This window comes from Anopheles cruzii, chromosome 3, assembly GCF_943734635.1.
Source record: "Anopheles cruzii chromosome 3, idAnoCruzAS_RS32_06, whole genome shotgun sequence".
In the NCBI taxonomy this organism is placed as follows: domain Eukaryota; kingdom Metazoa; phylum Arthropoda; class Insecta; order Diptera; family Culicidae; genus Anopheles; species Anopheles cruzii.
The window spans coordinates 18997201-19014218 of NC_069145.1; the positions used below are offsets into that span (position 1 = coordinate 18997201).

Sequence of the window (17018 nt, forward strand, 5' to 3'; positions counted from 1 at the left end):
GGTATTTTATTTGATCACAACATTATGAAGACACACACGTTTTACGTTTTCTTGCGACCCTGGTTTCGTTGGTGTTGGTCGTACTCGTAGCGCATTTTCGCCCATATGCCATGGCACATCTTAAGTAAACGCGTTTCTGGTTCCGCCTGTCGCTTTTCGGTCCGATACACTGTCTGGACGATGTGTTTAGCGGCACTGAACTCATATTTTTGGATTAGCGAGATCGCAAGGTACAGGCGGCAACGTGCGACAAGCGATGGGTCACCCAGGCGGAAGGCGAGCTTCATTTGGTGGATCGATATTTCACCGGCCGTGTCTGCACATGCTAGCTGGTAATCACCGAGCGCCGAAAAGGCTCCTCCGAGTGTCGACAGCCAAGCCATCATTTCGTTCAGTTCGTTGATCTCCCATAGCATCCGAACGGCTCGTTCGCCCCTTTAGGGATGTGTTAGGAAGGAATTAGGACTCAAATTCACACCCGTAGGCAATCGACACTTACCAGTGATAATCTAAATGTTCGTTCTTCGGAGGAACTAATTTTATAACCACCAACGCCCGTGACACGAGGGCATTGGCCACTCTAAGCCTAAACCACGGAAAGCATCGCAAATTTAGCAACAGATCGGTCAGTGTGACTGGATCCGTGGTAATTGTGCAAATCGGGTCTGTGTGGATCTTGCAGACGGCAACATTCCGTATTCGTGCGCCCGCGTTAGTGATGCGACACTTTTCTATATTATCATCATAATCTAGCACATAAAATGAAACCATATTCACATTGATTGCGGCCGGTTCGCGTGTTTCCGAAACTAATTTTTTTTAATTTTTAATCAGCTGCTTTTTGTTTTGTTGATATGCTAGAAACGTCAACAATTTGACGTTTACGGTGAGCTTAAAGGGTTAAATTCAAATTCAAACAATTACCAAGGTTGCTACAAGGTGGGGTGAAAATGCTCACTTTTAACAGTTTAAATATTGTGAAAAGTAGCTACTCTGAAATTTTTTGCAATTTGGAAATCAAATTCGCAATCTGAATTTTTTTGCAATTTGGAAATAACTTTATTATTCTATTAACCTTGGTTCCTTGTCGGAACCTTGGGTTCCGCTTGTCCGATTTTTTCACGTGCCGTTTCGGTCGCAGCAAAGGTGTGGGTCGGTGCCTGGTGGATAGGATTCGTTTTTATGGCCGCCTTCTGTCTGCTAGCCATCCCCATCCTCATCCTCGCGTATCCGTCCGCGCTGCCAGGTTCCGAGAAGCTGGAGAAAGTGTCCGAGGCGCACAAGGGCGACACTGAAGGCGAACGGCAGGAAGCGTTCACCAAGATCAAACAGATTCCTCGGGCACTGCTGGCGGCGCTTCCGAGGGATTGGTCATTTCCGGGTTTGCCGTGTTCCTGCCAAAGCTGATCGAGAACCAGTTCAGTGTGACGGCTGTCTGGTCAGCGCTACTAATGGGTAAGTTATTGTGCAGAAGCCTGAATATTGAAACGATTATCAAGATCCCAAACAAAGGATAAATTTCTCGGACATGCTCCATTGCAGGTATCATAACAGTTCCTGCGGGTGGCGGAGGGACGTTTCTGGGTGGTTATCTGGTGAAGAAGTTGCACCTGTCCTGTTCGGGGATCATCAAGTTCTGTTTGTTTGCCACAATATTTGCGGCCCTTTTCACGCCGGAGTGACAGCATCTTACTCTCTGCACGATAATTTAGAAAATCCTCACGCACAAAGCACGAGTACTATGTGCCGAAGAGGCCAGAAAGTCTGGACAGCGCGTGCAACGATCGGTGTGCTTGCAGTCTCCGAAACTACGAACCCATTTGTGGCGCGGATGGTGTAATGTACTTTTCACCCTGCCATGCCGGTTGCAGTGAGGAGATTAATCTGGAAAACGCAAAAGTGTATCGGGACTGCACCTGCATCAATGCGACCCTTCTACAGTAGCTACGATGCGGTCAACACCATGTGCCAGTCGCAGTGCAACCATCTGTGGATCTTTGTCGTGCTCTGTTTCCTGGTGATGTTTTTCACCTTCCTCGCAACGATGCCAGCCCTATCCGCCACGCTTCGGTGTGTCCACGACGAACAGCGGTCGTTTGCCCTTGGCATACAGTGGATCAAGGTCCGGGTGCTGGGCACCATTCCTGCCCCGATGATCTTCGGGCGCCTGATTGACGAAACTTGCATCTTGTGGCAGGAGTCGAGCTGCGAAGATCAGGGCGCTTGTTTGGTGTATGATAATGCCTTCATGAGCAAGTGAGTAATGGAATCACAAATGGACAATAACGGATAGCGTAACGTTAAACTGTTTTCTTTTCTTGTCGGTTCTACAGATATATGCTGCTCTTGGCACTCATTGGGAGGCCTGCTCAATTTTGTTTTTCTTCGGAGCCTGGTTCTACTACATCCCACCGAAATCGCTGACCAATGGAGACACCCATAAGCAGGGCGCCGCCGAAGCTACACTAACAGGAAACGGTCACGTCAACCCGGTCACAATCACCGCGGTAGACAAATATTGAATGTATTTCGATTTAGCTAAAGTTTTGTGTGTGAAGTTCCATGGTTAGTGTAACAAAAGTTATCTCAAGCGTAGCAGATTCTGTTTTAGCTATGTTTCATTCATTCCGTAAGAGTAAATTTCACTTCAAGTAAATTTATGTTCGCTGCGGAGCTTTTGATTTTTTGAATAACTAAAAGCGTTGGTTTTATTTCTTACCGTTCTAATCCGACATTGTAGCCATCATCTAGTCTGTGATCGGATTCTTTAATCCTTTAATCGTGGTCAGACATATTGATTTCTTTAACATTAAAGTTCGATGGTTTATAACACGAAACTTGTTCCCTTTCTAGCCACATATGTAATAATAGCAAGTCACTCTGATTATCATCTTAAAGCGGCCATTGAATGATGTAAGATCACCGTGATGCTACTTAATAAGGCTTGACTTTTCATCTACGCTAAATAAGACACAAATGCCGATCTCATGGTGTGAGAAAACCAATTAGTTTCCCTTCCAAACCGGTGATTGATGCATGGAAAATTGCCACGGAATTAAAGCAACGGGTCCAATAGTAGCCGGTAGCCCTTTCAAATACTTAACATTCAATTGGGGGAGCGTAACGAAATCGTTGTAGCCCGCAGGTGCACCCGAACAACGTAGTGCTCGTCACGTTGAGCGTGAGACCGTCATGTTGTCCCACTAATGGAGACTAATGGACTAGTGTTCGTTTTGTGCAGTCTTTTGCGTGTGCCATGCGAGCTTCATGAATTGGCCGTATGATTGAACGAACATGCATTTCGCTAATCGAAACATAACCACAAATGGTGTTGTGCTTAGTGACCAACTGCAGCAGCTCACAGGTCGCATGCGTAGCAACAATTCGCGTTAATAGCCGTTGATGTGAACACTACCATTTCCGTTCCGGAACTTAGAAGCCCAACTAACAATTATTTAGAAAGATGAAGGGAGAAATAGAGACAATATAAGAACAGCATCGCGCCATCACGTACTGCTTTCCACTTTATTCGAACCATTTACTGAATGTGTGCAGCGCACGAACATCAAAGTAATAAATATCTATCCGAAACGGAGGTCGCCCCAGAGAGTGTTACCCAAGTCGCCAACGGAAGGATAACGGGAAAGGATCGGTCAGCAAGGAGATCGGATCAACCTGACTGAGCTGTTTTATTCTTTTTTTCGCGCACGAGTGCGCAACCCTATGGGCCGTGGGACCCTCGAAAGTCAATTCATCGAGCTGGCTAACAGATTGATAATATTAATAAAAAAATACACACAAACACGAGGCAACCGACACTCTGGTGTGATCGGTTCGATGCTGGCCAACTTCTGTGGTGCTGCTGCTGCTGCTGCTGTACATGAAGAAAGGTTTTCGGGGAGAGGTTACACAAGTCTGATTAACCCTATCACTACCACTACGCCTTCCAGTCCTGATGCCGCTGATGCTACTGCTGCGCTACCGCACTACTGCTATCGACTATACTATATACTCGTACGTCTGCTGTCCACTGCCAACTGCCCGTGGCCCTTAAAACATATTAAATGAACTATGGATCCCGCTATGCTTTACTGTCTACATGCGTGGGGTTTCGTTTGTGTTTTAATTTGTTCGCATATTCATCCAGCACGTGTCGAACTTTTCTCGTGGATCGTACATCTCCAGTTGCTTTGGGGTCTCTCCTGATGATCTGGGCCCTAGAACAGCACGTAGTACAGCTGCAGCAGCAGGAGGGCGACTAGCAGAAACAGTGTGCCGTTCACGAGCAGCTCCTTTTTGCGCATGGCCTGGCGGGCCTGCTGGACGTTGTTGAGGTCCTCCTTGAAAAAGTATTTCTTCAGCCCTGGCACCACCACCTCGAAATACAGCCGCCAGCTGTAGGTTCGGTTGTCGCACGGGTACTGCTGATGGTCCACCGAGCTCATGCTGTAATGTGACAGGGGCGACAGGGGGAACGTTAGCGGGGTTAGCGTAAATCCATTTACTACCACGACGGGACATGATGCCGCTTGATGGCAATGGAGGGAAGCAAAAACTCAACCACACCGTTTTCGAGTAGTATCCCCCAAACGGAGGGCACCTAACGGAGTTAGCTGGCCGAATAGTGTCAGACTTAAAACCTGTTTTGGGGAAAATATAAACTGTTAGGTTTCGTATGCGGGGTGCGGGTCACAAAAAGCCGAACGGATACCGCGGCTAAGCGCGCGCGGTAGGCAACCCGAACTTGGAGGTTAACCACCTTTTTGTGACCTGCACCAAGCACGCTACTAATTTTTCTCACACAAGCCAGCGCTCGGGGGCGAAAAAACCTGGACTTGGGTAATCGGCGAGCCCAGGTGGTCGTGCCTAGTCTAGACAGCTTGAGCTTTAGCATCATCAAAGTCACATTGAGTGAAAAAAGTAGACGTTCGTTTGCGGTATCGCCCGGAGGTGTAGCGCCGTAGCGTTATGACCATCCAAGATGGCGGACGTCCACTCGTAAATCGGAACCACCCCTCACTACTTACCTAAGGTACATGTCCTTCATATTCTGATTGTCGAAGAAGTACGACGTGTTGGTGAACTTCTTCACGCTGGCCACCACCTTGTCGATCTTGATGTACGTGTCCACCAGGCGTGGTTTCTCGCCCCGCAGCCGCATCGCCAGGTCCATGACGTAGGCGGGCAGATAGTGCAGCACCAGCGAGTACACCCGGAACAGGAGCTCGTTGCTGGAGGCGAACGTCACTGGCCGGTAGATGCCAGTCAGCAGGGGATGCCTTTTGCAGGCTTTCTCACACTCGCGGCGTCTTTCGTCTGGCAACATGGCAAACAGTTAGAGATCATCGTGTGCCCGTGTGATCGTGGGCAGAGAAGTAGCTCTTACCAAATGTCTGCGGGTTATCGGTCGAGCTGACGCAGTTGTAGACCAACACTTCCGGTTCCTCGATTCTGCAGGGGAGAAGGCCAGCGATCAGTAAGCAAATCACGGGGTGCCAGAAAGTGCGAGTCGACACCTACCTCTGCTTGTATGTCTTCCAGCCGACCGCAATGATGGCGTTCGAGACGTAGTCAACCGGCACGGTGTCGATCATGACGTCCGGATCAATGTGACTGGTCCGGATCAGCCCGTAGTACCAGCCAATGAACGTACCGTTGGAGCCGTAGATACTGTCGCACCAGCCGGGCACGGGTTCGTTCAGACTGGCCATTACGCAGGACGGGCGCAAGATGGCGACCGGGAAGTGCTTGCGGTACTCCAGGGTCAGCGTCTCGGCGAGGGCTTTCGTGAAGGTGTACGTGTTGGGCCACTTTAGTGAGTACTTGATCAGCTCCTGCTTCACTTTCTCGTCGTCGAGATGGGCCAGGATTTTTTCCGGATCACAGTCCACAGGGTAGACCCGCTCCTGGATGTATTCGTCGTAGCTGTTCGAGTATGCCGTCGACACGTACACGAAGCTCTACAGGATAGGTGCGTGCCCAAGGGGCCAGTGGTTAACGTGGGTGGGGGGGAGCGTCAAAGTACCGATCGTACGTACCTGTAGATTTTTTGCCTGGCGTCCGATTTCAAGCGCGGTCCGCGTGCCGCCCAGATTGATGTTGATGGCCTTGATCATCTCCTCGTCAAACTTGACCGTCGCGGCAATGTGCAGGATAATGTGCGTGAACTCCTTTAGGTAGCTCATCTCGTCCGGGTTGAGGGCAAAGTTGGGCTTCTCCAGGTCACCCTCGACCACCCGGATCCGATCGCGGTAGTTGGGCTGCTTCTTGGCCAAACGTTCGAATATCTGGTCGGGAGGAAGACCATTAAAGTCAATAAAAAGAACGCGCCTCAATAAACCCAGCCGAGCTCCGAGTACCCAACGGCCACAAGTAAAGCTATTCAAAGTACTCCTCCACAGCAACGAGAACGCAAATGGATCTTTGCCGAGGCGTAATGACGCTATACGTGGTGCCATTTTGGATCCCGAGCGTGCTGGTCCGTTTGATTAAGTTCATGGCCTCTAATGGCCGGCGGCCTCACACAACGGGCGCAAAAACGAACGCACAGAATTTAACAGCCCCGATTGTCACTCTAGAGAGCGTTAGTTTGGTTAGCGAAAGGCGACGAAATAGACTTTCAGTAGTCTTTCATTACTGGCACCGGTTTCACCGGTGGACGGATCCAGCGATCCAGTCCAGTTGAGCAATCGAGCACTTTGGCGGTGACGCAGCGCCGAGAATTGATCGCTTTATTAATCGTTGTATAAACTACTACAAAATCAGTGCCGTCGATTACTTTATCACCATTTTTACGAGACAAATGAATTCGATTGATCAACTCTCGCGATCGATCGGCGAGCCGTCATCATTGCCCCGGGGGTGCATCACGTCACTCCCCAATGCATGTGAATGAGTCTACGCATTTTGGTTAAAGCTTGGGTTGGGCAGGCGTCCGCAGGTAGGTTCTTTTTTTGTTGTTTGCCCCTTCGACCCTCCCATTTATTATATAACATGTCAAATATGTGTCCATTTGGGAGCGAATTCGAGCGATACTTCAATCACAACGGCAATCGACCAGAAAATTGATGGAATTTTACAGTGATCAATTACTTCAATTGCTATCGTATTGTTTCCATCTGAGGTTTTTTGTGGATTGCTTCGATTCAGCGCCAAATGTCCGAACCGCATGTACCCCGCGTGGCGGTGTGACGTTTATTGCTTCCATATACTTTTATGACTTTTATGTCTCTACAATCAGCCTGAACGGTTCGACGTTCAACGAATTGGAAACCCCAAATGGAGCAGTACAGATGTGAAGCGATTGAACCGTGTGCCTCGCTTCTTGCGTGTCTAGCAAGGTAGTGAGGCCCAAACTCCTAATGGAAATCCATTAAAAAAAGTTTGCCTAACCCAGTTCAGCCATGAAACGGTCACCGGTGGGTCACTCTCGTTTTGAGCTGCCAGTATTCGTTGGGACCGCCATTTGACGCTATCAAGTTTCGAGCCTACTTCCATATCTGTTCACCCCCAGTGCCGTGCCGCCGGCTCCTGTCGACTTTTACTAGTGCTAACCTCCTGTCGTTAGTTTGATTCTTGCCAATCCGGATGGCAAACCGGTGTGCTGGGAGGTAAATATTTTGGCCACCGAGTGTCCAGTTGGGCGTAGCAGTTTTAGCGTGTCCGAGTGGCACGCGAAGCTCTCGTCCCCGCCGGCGCGGCACACTGCACGAATCCGAATCGGTTCGGGTGGTAAAGTAATACTACATTGAATTGTGACGCAACAGCCCGGGATATTCGGTACACGGCGCGGCCACCGTCTCGGGGAGAAAGTAGCCGGGACCGAAGGTGGGTGACACATTTTGATAAGTATACATTATGATCGCCGAGGTCGGAGCGGCCCGTATCAGATGCCATGCTTATTTTCTGGTGGTACTGGCCCGTGAAGTATTAGGCAATTGGGCGGCACCCGGGTTGGTTTCGTTTTGCCGTTTCGTCACTTCACTTTATGGAAATGAAATTTTCCTTCAAACACATTCCAGCGGCCTGTCGGATGAGCGGACTCCCCGGTGGGTGACTTCGATGCTGGGTGAGATTACGAACGGCGACGGAATTTGGCTAACGCACCTCGAAGGTGGAAAGCTGGTCGTGCGAAAATGGAAGGACCGTAATCGCGCTTCTGTGGCAACGCCGGGGCCGATCCCATCATTTGTTTTAATTTATGAAAATTTGCCAAACTCAAGGCGTGCGGAATAATATTAGCACACCGGCGGCCAACCAGCCCAAAAGAGAGGGCCACGCGAACGGATCACACAATGGATGTTGGTCTTGTAAGCACACCTGCACTGATTCCAGAACATTCAGCCACCAGGGCCACATTTTCCGTCTTACTTCGGATTCGTTGGCGAATTTTTGGAAACAAGTTCGGACGCTTTGACGGAGGGCTGGTCCAAAACTCAGTCCAGCTTTCGGCCGCCTAACCTGGCGTAACAGGCAGGGAACCGGGGGCCGGGTTATGGGTGGCCATTCTGGCAGGCGGCTGATTTAGTGCGGCTCACCTCTAGGCGCCATTCCGACTGGTTTTCGCTGGCCCCGGCCCCGGCATCGCCATCTTGGCAAAGTTTTGGCGCTCGGTGTTGGCTAATATGATTGATTTTGAAAAATGGACGCCTGAACCGGTCCCAGCTTCGCTCGAGGGGGAAGTGCATAAAACAACGGCCCGACGGGGAATGCCGTCTCCGCCCGGAGCTCTGCAACCTTCGCCGCCGCCGCCGCCGCCGGAGCCATCGGAGTGATTGAGTCATGCTGGTGCCGTAAAACTTGACCGTAGGCGGCGTAGGGAGCCGGCGGCCAATCGAAAGGCACTCCGGTCACGCGTAATATGCGTGTTTAGGGTCCGAGGGTCATCCCTAGGAGCGGGCGAACTGTGTCTCTTCGGACGAAAGGCCCGCGGTGGCGGTGATAATTTATTTCAATAATTCGAAGACACAGCTTGCGTCGGCCGCCTGGCTTTCGGATGCTTCGGAAGGTCGTGCAGCGCAGCTGCACCCTTGCCCTTTGGATAGGTGACATAAAGTTTCAAACAGTTTTAGATTAAAGAGCGACGAGAAGCGCCGATTCTCTTGGGCAACGCGGTGGGGGCCCGTGTGTCAACACCGATCAGCTAGATGTGGAGTAATCCGTCCGAACCTGTCTCGGTCGATTCTGTCGATGACCCGTTGAAGGCCCTGTTTGGGTGTTTCAAACAATCGAACGGCCGACCGTGAGGCGATCCGGCGCAGAAACGCCGGTGTCCATCCGATTGCCGGGGTCTGCCTGAAGACCGTAAACAGTTGGGACCCGTTTTTTTGGGAGGAAGTTTTGTGAGAAGATCCGTCCGGTTTGGGGTTGACACCAACGGGGGGGGGGGTTCCTTTCTATTCTCAGACTTCAAGAAAACGACAAAAAATGGTGACAGCATTTTTTGGGGATTCGATTTGCAAACCGGACCGATTTGAAACCCGTCTCCGGGGCCAAGAGTTGTATGATCGTTTGCTTCCCGTTTGTGGCCAACAGCTCTGCGCAGCCCGGCGGATGTGATGAATAATTTGCTACATAATTCGTACGTCCTTGACGGAGGGTAATGTATGCTCGGTAACAGCTGACGATGGCAATCTTTATTAGGAGAATATTGGATTTTAACGTGTTTCACATAAATTTTCTTGACAGCATCGTGGGTATCGATTTTGTGCACATTAAAATTCATCAGTTACAGCGTTATCGCTTAAGATTCCCAAATTGCCCGTGCCCACCGTCTTCATTAGCGCACAGTTTTATGGCCGTGGTTCTGCATATTTCAGAGATCTTGTCGCGGAATTGGTCTGCCAGGGTGCTTGTAGGACACAGCACAACACCAAACAGAAGCCCTAGACCGTTCTCGGGGAGCCTGCTGGCCATTTGCATAATGTAAATCAAGTTAATCAAAAGAATGTTGCTCGAGTTGTCGGGCCGCTCGAATCTATTCGGATTCACGCGGACTGATATTCGTTACCAACCGTGTCGCAACTTTTATGACTCAATCGACACTTTTATGTGCCCCCTATAATCGCACTGCTCTTAATGCTATGCCGTCAGTTTCATGATTTGTTTGCAATCGAAAGCAATCGCTCAAGTGGACTAGCGTGTGCGGTCGTCGTTCCGCGTCGTGTGATCACCTTCAACCCATCCGCTTCCGGAATTCCGAACAAACCGAAGGCCACTCGGGGGCGACCCAAGTCGATGGGCCCGTCCATTCAAAAACTGGTTCGCCGGAACGGAGAAGTCGAAAAAAATCGTTGGCAAATGGTGCGGCTGCGAATTTGTCGCGAAAACTTTCCTGCTCAGGCCCGTTGGACTCCGGTAGTCGTTAGACTTTTTGGAGGTCACCGTCATATTAGCATATCGGGTTCGGTTCGCGTCCGTTTTTCATCACATCTTCGCGTGGGGAGAGATGCGGCCCGCACAGCATTTCTATACGAGATTGTAGGGTATATGGTTCAGACGCGACGGTCTCGGTGATGGTGGCCTTGAACCTTCTTAGAACACGATTTATGTGAAACGTGACACTAGGAAACGAATAAACTGACGATGACATGTATGACAGTGACCGAAGGGTAATTCGACGGTGAAGGAGAGTTAGAGACTACTTGGCCACCAAAGTTGAATTGGCCACACACGCAATCGTTTCGATCGCCGCCAATGTGTCGCCTAACAGTGGTCGGAACCGAGAGGAAATCATCATTTGCAATCCCGGTCTGATCGGTGGTCCAGAGGGTGTTCCGCTTCGAGAGATTGTCTGACCGCCGTAGAACGCTCCATCGAGCGTGCCTTATGTAAGTTTTGTGCACAAAACTACATAAGTCGTTAGCGTGGATCGTGGGACCAGACCGAACGGGATCGACTGTTTTGCCGACATCTCGTTACGTGCCGCGCACACGAACCAACGTCAAACCTCACGTCAGCCGACTCCCGGGAAGGGCGGATATTTTGTATTCCCTTCCCGGCGCACAAAAACTAAACGCCAGGTAATTAAAATTCTCGGACACTACGACGTAATGGCATAGTTTTATGAGTAACGCTTCGAACCACTTGTCCCTGGGCGAGTGTTGCACAATGCCCAGTGCACCGAAAGTAATAGCCGCAGAAATTGGAAAGAAATCTGTATCGCTTGGAAGGTCGCTGGCGACGGCCGAAACCTCGTGCGACCTCGTGCGACCGCGACGCTGGGCGATCCTAACGCCGACGTGGCCGAGAGCGGGCCAAAAGCGCTTCCGGTGTACCCGTCGCGTCGCCGGCGTTGGCCGGCCCCAAATGGGTACCAAGGTCGGGCGGGCGGCCCATGGTTCATTTTGGACCATGGGACCGCCGCAGACGCCGAAGGTCTGTTCGAGGGATTGTTGTTCGAGTTCGACGCTAAGCTAAGCAGTATGCGGCGCCCGGACTCTGTTGTGCGCCGCGGTGACTATAAACGGAACCGACCCGCTATTCGGTACGTCCGGCGATTACCTATCATAGTCGTGCGCGATCCATCCACTTTGTTGGCCAAACAATCGCGCGTAATGCATGCAACGTTTGGCAAAGTTTGAATGTCTAAACCATCTTTTCCGGAGTCGTTTTTTTCAGCATAGAATTTCGAATGCAAATACCACGAAATTAATGAAAAGATTTCAAAAAATCCATTCGGTATTCGGCTCGCCCAACAAAAAATCTCGGCTGATCTCTTTCGCGCACCCAACACGCACGTTATCTTTTCGGTGGCGAATGGCCCTATCCGACCGTTCGGTAAACCCGTTAAAAGGCACCAAATCGTGCCGGATTTTTTTTCGTTTCGGGTTTTCCTTCCCTCTCGCGGTGATAGTCACTTTCTCTGCCACGCTGCCCGGCTAATCGCGAATGCTTGTTATTTACCTCGAACGAATGGCGGGGAGGGGCTCGGTTTTATGTTTCGGGGGCTAAGTTTTGTTTTCTTTTGGGGCTTTGGCTTGTGGGAACCCTCCCGCGAGACCGGAGTGACGCGATTGCCCAAGCGACGACTGGAGCACGGCTTTGGTCGCCTTTGACACCGTGTGCCCGGATGGGGCCGGATTGATTTGACGGACACGACGCTGCCCGTGTCACCGTTGGGGGGCCGGGTCGGGGCGAAGGCTCACCGAAAGCTCACCCACTTTGATTGATCGCCGTACGCCGTGGTGACGTGTTTCGCGAGGCAAAGTTCGCTATCTTTCAGTTTGGGGCCGTGGTCCGTTCATTCGCGGCGAAGAGTTTGTCACTTTTCAGACAGCATTTCAAACGGGTTCTGGCCGCTTTGGGTTTGCATTGCAAAACAACAAACTTTACAGCTCCAGCTCCACGTGCTCGGACCAGAGGCTCGCGCGAAAAGGTAGGTCAACCGCGAGAGGGAGTCCGGAACCGGGGCTTCGTTGCACCGACGCTTGGTGGTGGCCGCAAAATGTTTTGCTTTGACATAACAAAGCCGCGGTCGAGTCGAGCAAACTGCTTACGTTAGCGGCCCAGTACCACCCCGTGGATGATGACACTTTTACGCACTACACAGTGCGCGGGTACTTGCTATTGTTTGCCGTTTCTGCTAAAATTCGCGATCGACATGACGGTTGGCTGGTTGGCAGTATTGCGACTGCGTCAGTGGGTCTCAAAATTGGCTCCTCCTTCAATCAATGCAGCTCCCTGTTTGGAGCCCTAAATTTGCGCCCAGCGGTGTCAGAAGGAAACCACGCGCAAAACCCGATGACGTCAAAGACAAAGACAACGCCATGCTGCAGCCTTGTGGCCGAACGGAGAAAAACGGATTTTTTCGGACCAGCTTTTAATTAGTTCACTTTCACGGCACGTGTGTCGCTTCGTTAGCGGTCTCGACTTGGGTGGGGAGTGATACGATCAAAGCAAACCCCGCAAAGCTTCCGAAAGCGACATCGGATTTGGTCGGCTTGGGAAGTTGCAAAAACTGCGCCGATCCAGTAGGCTTCGCGAGTTTAAAATTCCACCGGAGCTCTCGGGAGGGGGGGTAGCCTGCACTGCCGGGCCTACCGGACCGGAAATGGACTCTGTCGGAGCGGAGCGCGCAAGGTTAAGAAAATTTGCCGCAAACCACGAACCACTGGCAGCAGCAGCCGCATCGTCTATCAGCACCGGGCTGGTGATAATCCGGCGAGCGTCGCATCATAAGCAAGTTGGGTCCATCAATTAACCCCAATTTCTCCGGGAGCCGCCCCCCCTCGAAACGTTCAGCTGGTGCAGTGGAAATTGAAAGCTTGTTTTCCGTTGGGGGCGATGCTGCTGCCCGGTGTACCATTTACTACACGGCTTGGTTGTCGGTGGCTTTACTCTCACTTTTGTTGAGGTGGTGAGACAAAAATCAATCACTTTCGTGTTAGCATTTTCCAACTACATTTCCAACTAATTGGCTTCTTTTCGCAGGCAGTCGTTCTTTCTTCCGCCAACGAAGCGATAACTTACAAAAACGGTGCGTCGAGTGTGGCTTAGAGTGGGTTTATTTTCCTTATAGAGTAAGCGCAATCCCAAAATCCCTGTATGCTTTGCTCGTTTTGATCGATGTAAACAAACGATTCCGCCAACACGACTTGCAGTGATGTTGGTGACATCGGTCAAAAAGCTAGGCTTGGATTTTTGGATAGCACTTCAGCACTCTATAAGGAAAAGCAACCTACTCTAGGCTGGGTGACTTAAACTGTTGACGAATCGGTCATACTCTTTCTGCGTCCAAGGAATGTCATATGGTTCGCAAGGTCACTCAACTAGATTACGCCCCGCGCCCATGATGCGCCACGTTATTTTAATGCGACCCAAAACAGAAGACTTCAACGGCCGATCGAACGGGGAACTCGGCCTGTTTGTTCGACAGAGGAAAAAAAGACGACCGACCATCGATAGGGACTGGGAAAAACTTCTCACAATTCACCAGAGACACATACACACACAAACCGTGGGATAGCAGCAGTATGCTGTGTCTCTAATGCGTAATGAACCGCGCGACCCGGTTGTCCTCGAGCCCCGGGGCGAGAATGGCAAGTTGTGCGTCTCCAATCGCGCGCATGTTTAGACACACATTTTTTTCCTTTTACTCTGCTCATTTATTTATCTTCCTCTCAGGCTCTCAGAATCGCGCGGTGATTGATCATCTTGGCTGCGCTCTAGTGACGCGGGCGCCTCGCACTTGTTGCTGCTGCTAGACGCAATTGAATATTTGTGTTCAAGTACAACGGCGCCCGATCGGATCGGGGGCGCCCAGTGGCAACGCCGAGTGATTGCGCAAGGTGATATGTCCGATCCGGGGGGGGGGGGTGTTTGACGTCTAACGAGCGGAGGAAAAAAAAGCGGAGCACCTAGTAGCACGCTAGAACTAGATCGAGATCGGAATGGGTAAACCGTGGCCACCGAGCGGTGGACGTCGACGGAGGTTTGCGCAATCGATGGCCCGATTCACTCAGGTGCTGGTGCTCTCAAAGGACTCTGAGGCCCTGAGTCGGCGGCGTTCGGCCAACCAATTGCACTGCGCAACACGCACGCATGCGATGGTGACGGAATGTGGCCAGCAGCCTCAGGAGTGATGCAAAACTCAAACATCTCCGCCACCACACTGTCAATCACGTTGTGTCGCTTGACACCAACCGCGGGAGTCTTGTATGTTTTTCTAATCCCATTTTCAACTACCAATATTGACACCGCCGCCACCACCACCAGGCGCACCGAAAGTAGCAGGTGGCAAGAAGAATGTGACACTTGGGAAGGGAAGACCGTCCACCGATCAGCTGGTGGCGATGGTAGCTACCCTGGCGCACGAGGGACCGGATACCCGCGCCGTGTTCCGTTCGCGTCCATCACGAGCGAGGAGCGCTCACACTTTCGGCGGGCAGCTGTCGGGTTTGGGTTGCATAATCAATAATTGTGTAACACGTGTTAATTGCTTCCCTGCTTTCTCCACAGCCTGCGCCGCAGGTTTGGGGGACTCCGCACACCTCGTAGGTCGGCCACAGACGCAGGTCGGCCGGCCAGACGCGGGCCGAACCGTTGGGACGTCAACGAAAACAAAATAAAACCTTTCGGCCGAAAAAATGTAGTTCAACCGTGGACGATGCTTGTGTGGCGCACACGGCGGCGGCAATAGAAAGTTTTTTCGGGGCCGCTTTATGTTTTCTCCTACCGAGCGGTCTTTTTGGCACACCGCAGCGATGTTTCACTTTCCACCGACTGGTGGGGGGAGCTTTTTTAGGGGGTGTCCTCCGCTTTGTCCGTACGCGCACCTTATCACCGTCCCTCAGCGGAGGAGCGCGGAGACTGTGAGGCGTGAAAGTTGGTGAAACAGCACGACGGTCATAATACAATTGACACCGTCGGGAGCTACTTAAACGCACTGATGGGTGCGATATAAAGCAATGATCGTGGCGCGGCGAGGCGAGGCTCGGACTCTCGGCCCGTTCAGCCCGTGTCAGGTGCAAAATTGTGTGCAGTAAATCACATCACAAAAAAGTCAAATCGAACCTCTTTCCGAACGCAAGACGCTTTCCTCATTTTCCCGAACGCACCGAGCTACGGGCTGCTTTCGGTGGGCCGGATAGCCAGGGCCTCGCACGAGGGCCCGGGGATGGCCGGAAAGGGCCTTTCGCAATCACGCAACTTTCGATCCACGGCGTTCCCGGGCGATTGCGATTGGGTAGTGTTGCATCACGCTAAACCCCTCGGACCAGTCGACGGCTGCCGGCGGATGCGAATTGATTAATCGAGGCCCACGCGGAGGGGCAGGGAGTCGGTGGGGACGTGGGGGAGGGAAGGCGTAAAATTAGGCGGCCCTAATGCACCCCAATACGCGGCCAATACTCACCGGTGACGAGCAGAGCGCCTTGATGCGCTGTTCCGGCTGCGTGTTCTTTTTCTCGCGCACCATCAGGATCACTTCCTTCACCTCGCAGGTACTGCACGGCCCACGGTGAACGGTGCCGATGATGATGAACGAAGCCGAGCCAGGGAGAAAGAAACGAAGAAAACGAATGTCCGATTTTTGGGTTTTTTGTGTAAGGGACTGGCGACTGGCCAGATTGTTGTTGGTATTTTAGGTGGGATTTGTTGCGCTTACCGAAGCAGCTTTTCCACCACGATCTTCCCGATGAACCCGGTGCCACCGGTGACGAACACCACCTTGTCCCGGTAGAACTCGCTTATGCTGGACATGGTGGCAGCGCGTTTCGCCCGGTTGTGGACCGTGGACAGTCGGGACACTAATCTGCTTTCTTTCTTTCCTGGCTACACTCTTCCCGTTTGGCACTGTTGGCCTTTGGTGGGTTGCACTTCCCTTTTTCCCGGTTGTTGGTCGCTTCGAATGTAGCGGTTCACTAGCGATTGTTTCCTAACATGGCGCGCTCTCTGTGCAAGGGTCACAACTATCACGGTTTCGGGTTGGCACTCGGAAAAGGGCGAAAAGGAGACTTCCCAAATATCACACTCTCAACAATCGACGGACGTAACACACAAACGGCTCTCACTAAGGGGCTTTCCCCGCGAGCTGGCGTTTCACGCACCGTTTTACTGGTCACACTTTCGCGTACTCCACTACACTTCAATCGTCGGCTCGTCGCCTCGTCGTTGACGCACACGCCGCTGGACTTGGGTTGGCTGACCACACCCGTACAGGTTGACCGCTGACGCAGAACTGACGCTCGCGTGTCCAGCGCCGGCCGTGTGGACCTCGCGGAGCGCGATCGCGCGGTCGCCGAGCGGGTCTCTCCCCGGGCCCGGGGCCTTAGGTCCGAGCTCGATGGTGATGCCAAAAACAAAAAAAAACAAAACAAAACCGATGCCAACTTTAGTCGTGAGAAACCGGCGGTGCGCCACCTCGACTCGCAAATCACTGAGAAGAGGATGTCGATCGTCGTCGTCGTCGTTGTCTCCGATCGCATGTTGGAGGTGGAGGCCATTCTCGGCGCATAGCGTCCGCTGGCGGGCGGATATTAATTTTCTAACATATGACATTCGGTTTTTTTTGTCTGTGT

General features: G+C 51.7%; 2 protein-coding genes and 1 pseudogene across 2 annotated transcripts; 1 reads left to right on the forward strand and 2 right to left on the reverse strand.

Annotated features, from left to right (window-relative positions):
• Positions 1-8: 8 nt before the first annotated feature.
• Positions 9-798, reverse strand: LOC128273500 (uncharacterized protein F58A4.6). The gene is made up of 2 exons (XM_053011472.1): positions 500-798; positions 9-435 (listed from the first exon to the last, which is right to left on the reverse strand). Exons 1-2 carry the CDS (start codon positions 769-771, stop codon positions 42-44), a joined length of 666 nt encoding a protein of 221 aa, XP_052867432.1. The 5' UTR covers positions 772-798; the 3' UTR covers positions 9-41.
• A 152-nt stretch (positions 799-950) lies between these two features.
• Positions 951-3421, forward strand: LOC128269992 (solute carrier organic anion transporter family member 4A1-like; annotated as a pseudogene).
• A 64-nt stretch (positions 3422-3485) lies between these two features.
• On the reverse strand, positions 3486-16651 carry LOC128275034 (fatty acyl-CoA reductase 1-like). The gene is made up of 7 exons (XM_053013406.1): positions 16106-16651; positions 15854-15944; positions 6039-6287; positions 5521-5960; positions 5387-5451; positions 5028-5316; positions 3486-4446 (listed from the first exon to the last, which is right to left on the reverse strand). The coding sequence occupies exons 1-7, from the start codon at positions 16198-16200 to the stop codon at positions 4218-4220; spliced, it is 1458 nt and encodes a 485-aa protein (XP_052869366.1). The 5' UTR covers positions 16201-16651; the 3' UTR covers positions 3486-4217.
• Positions 16652-17018: the final 367 nt, after the last annotated feature.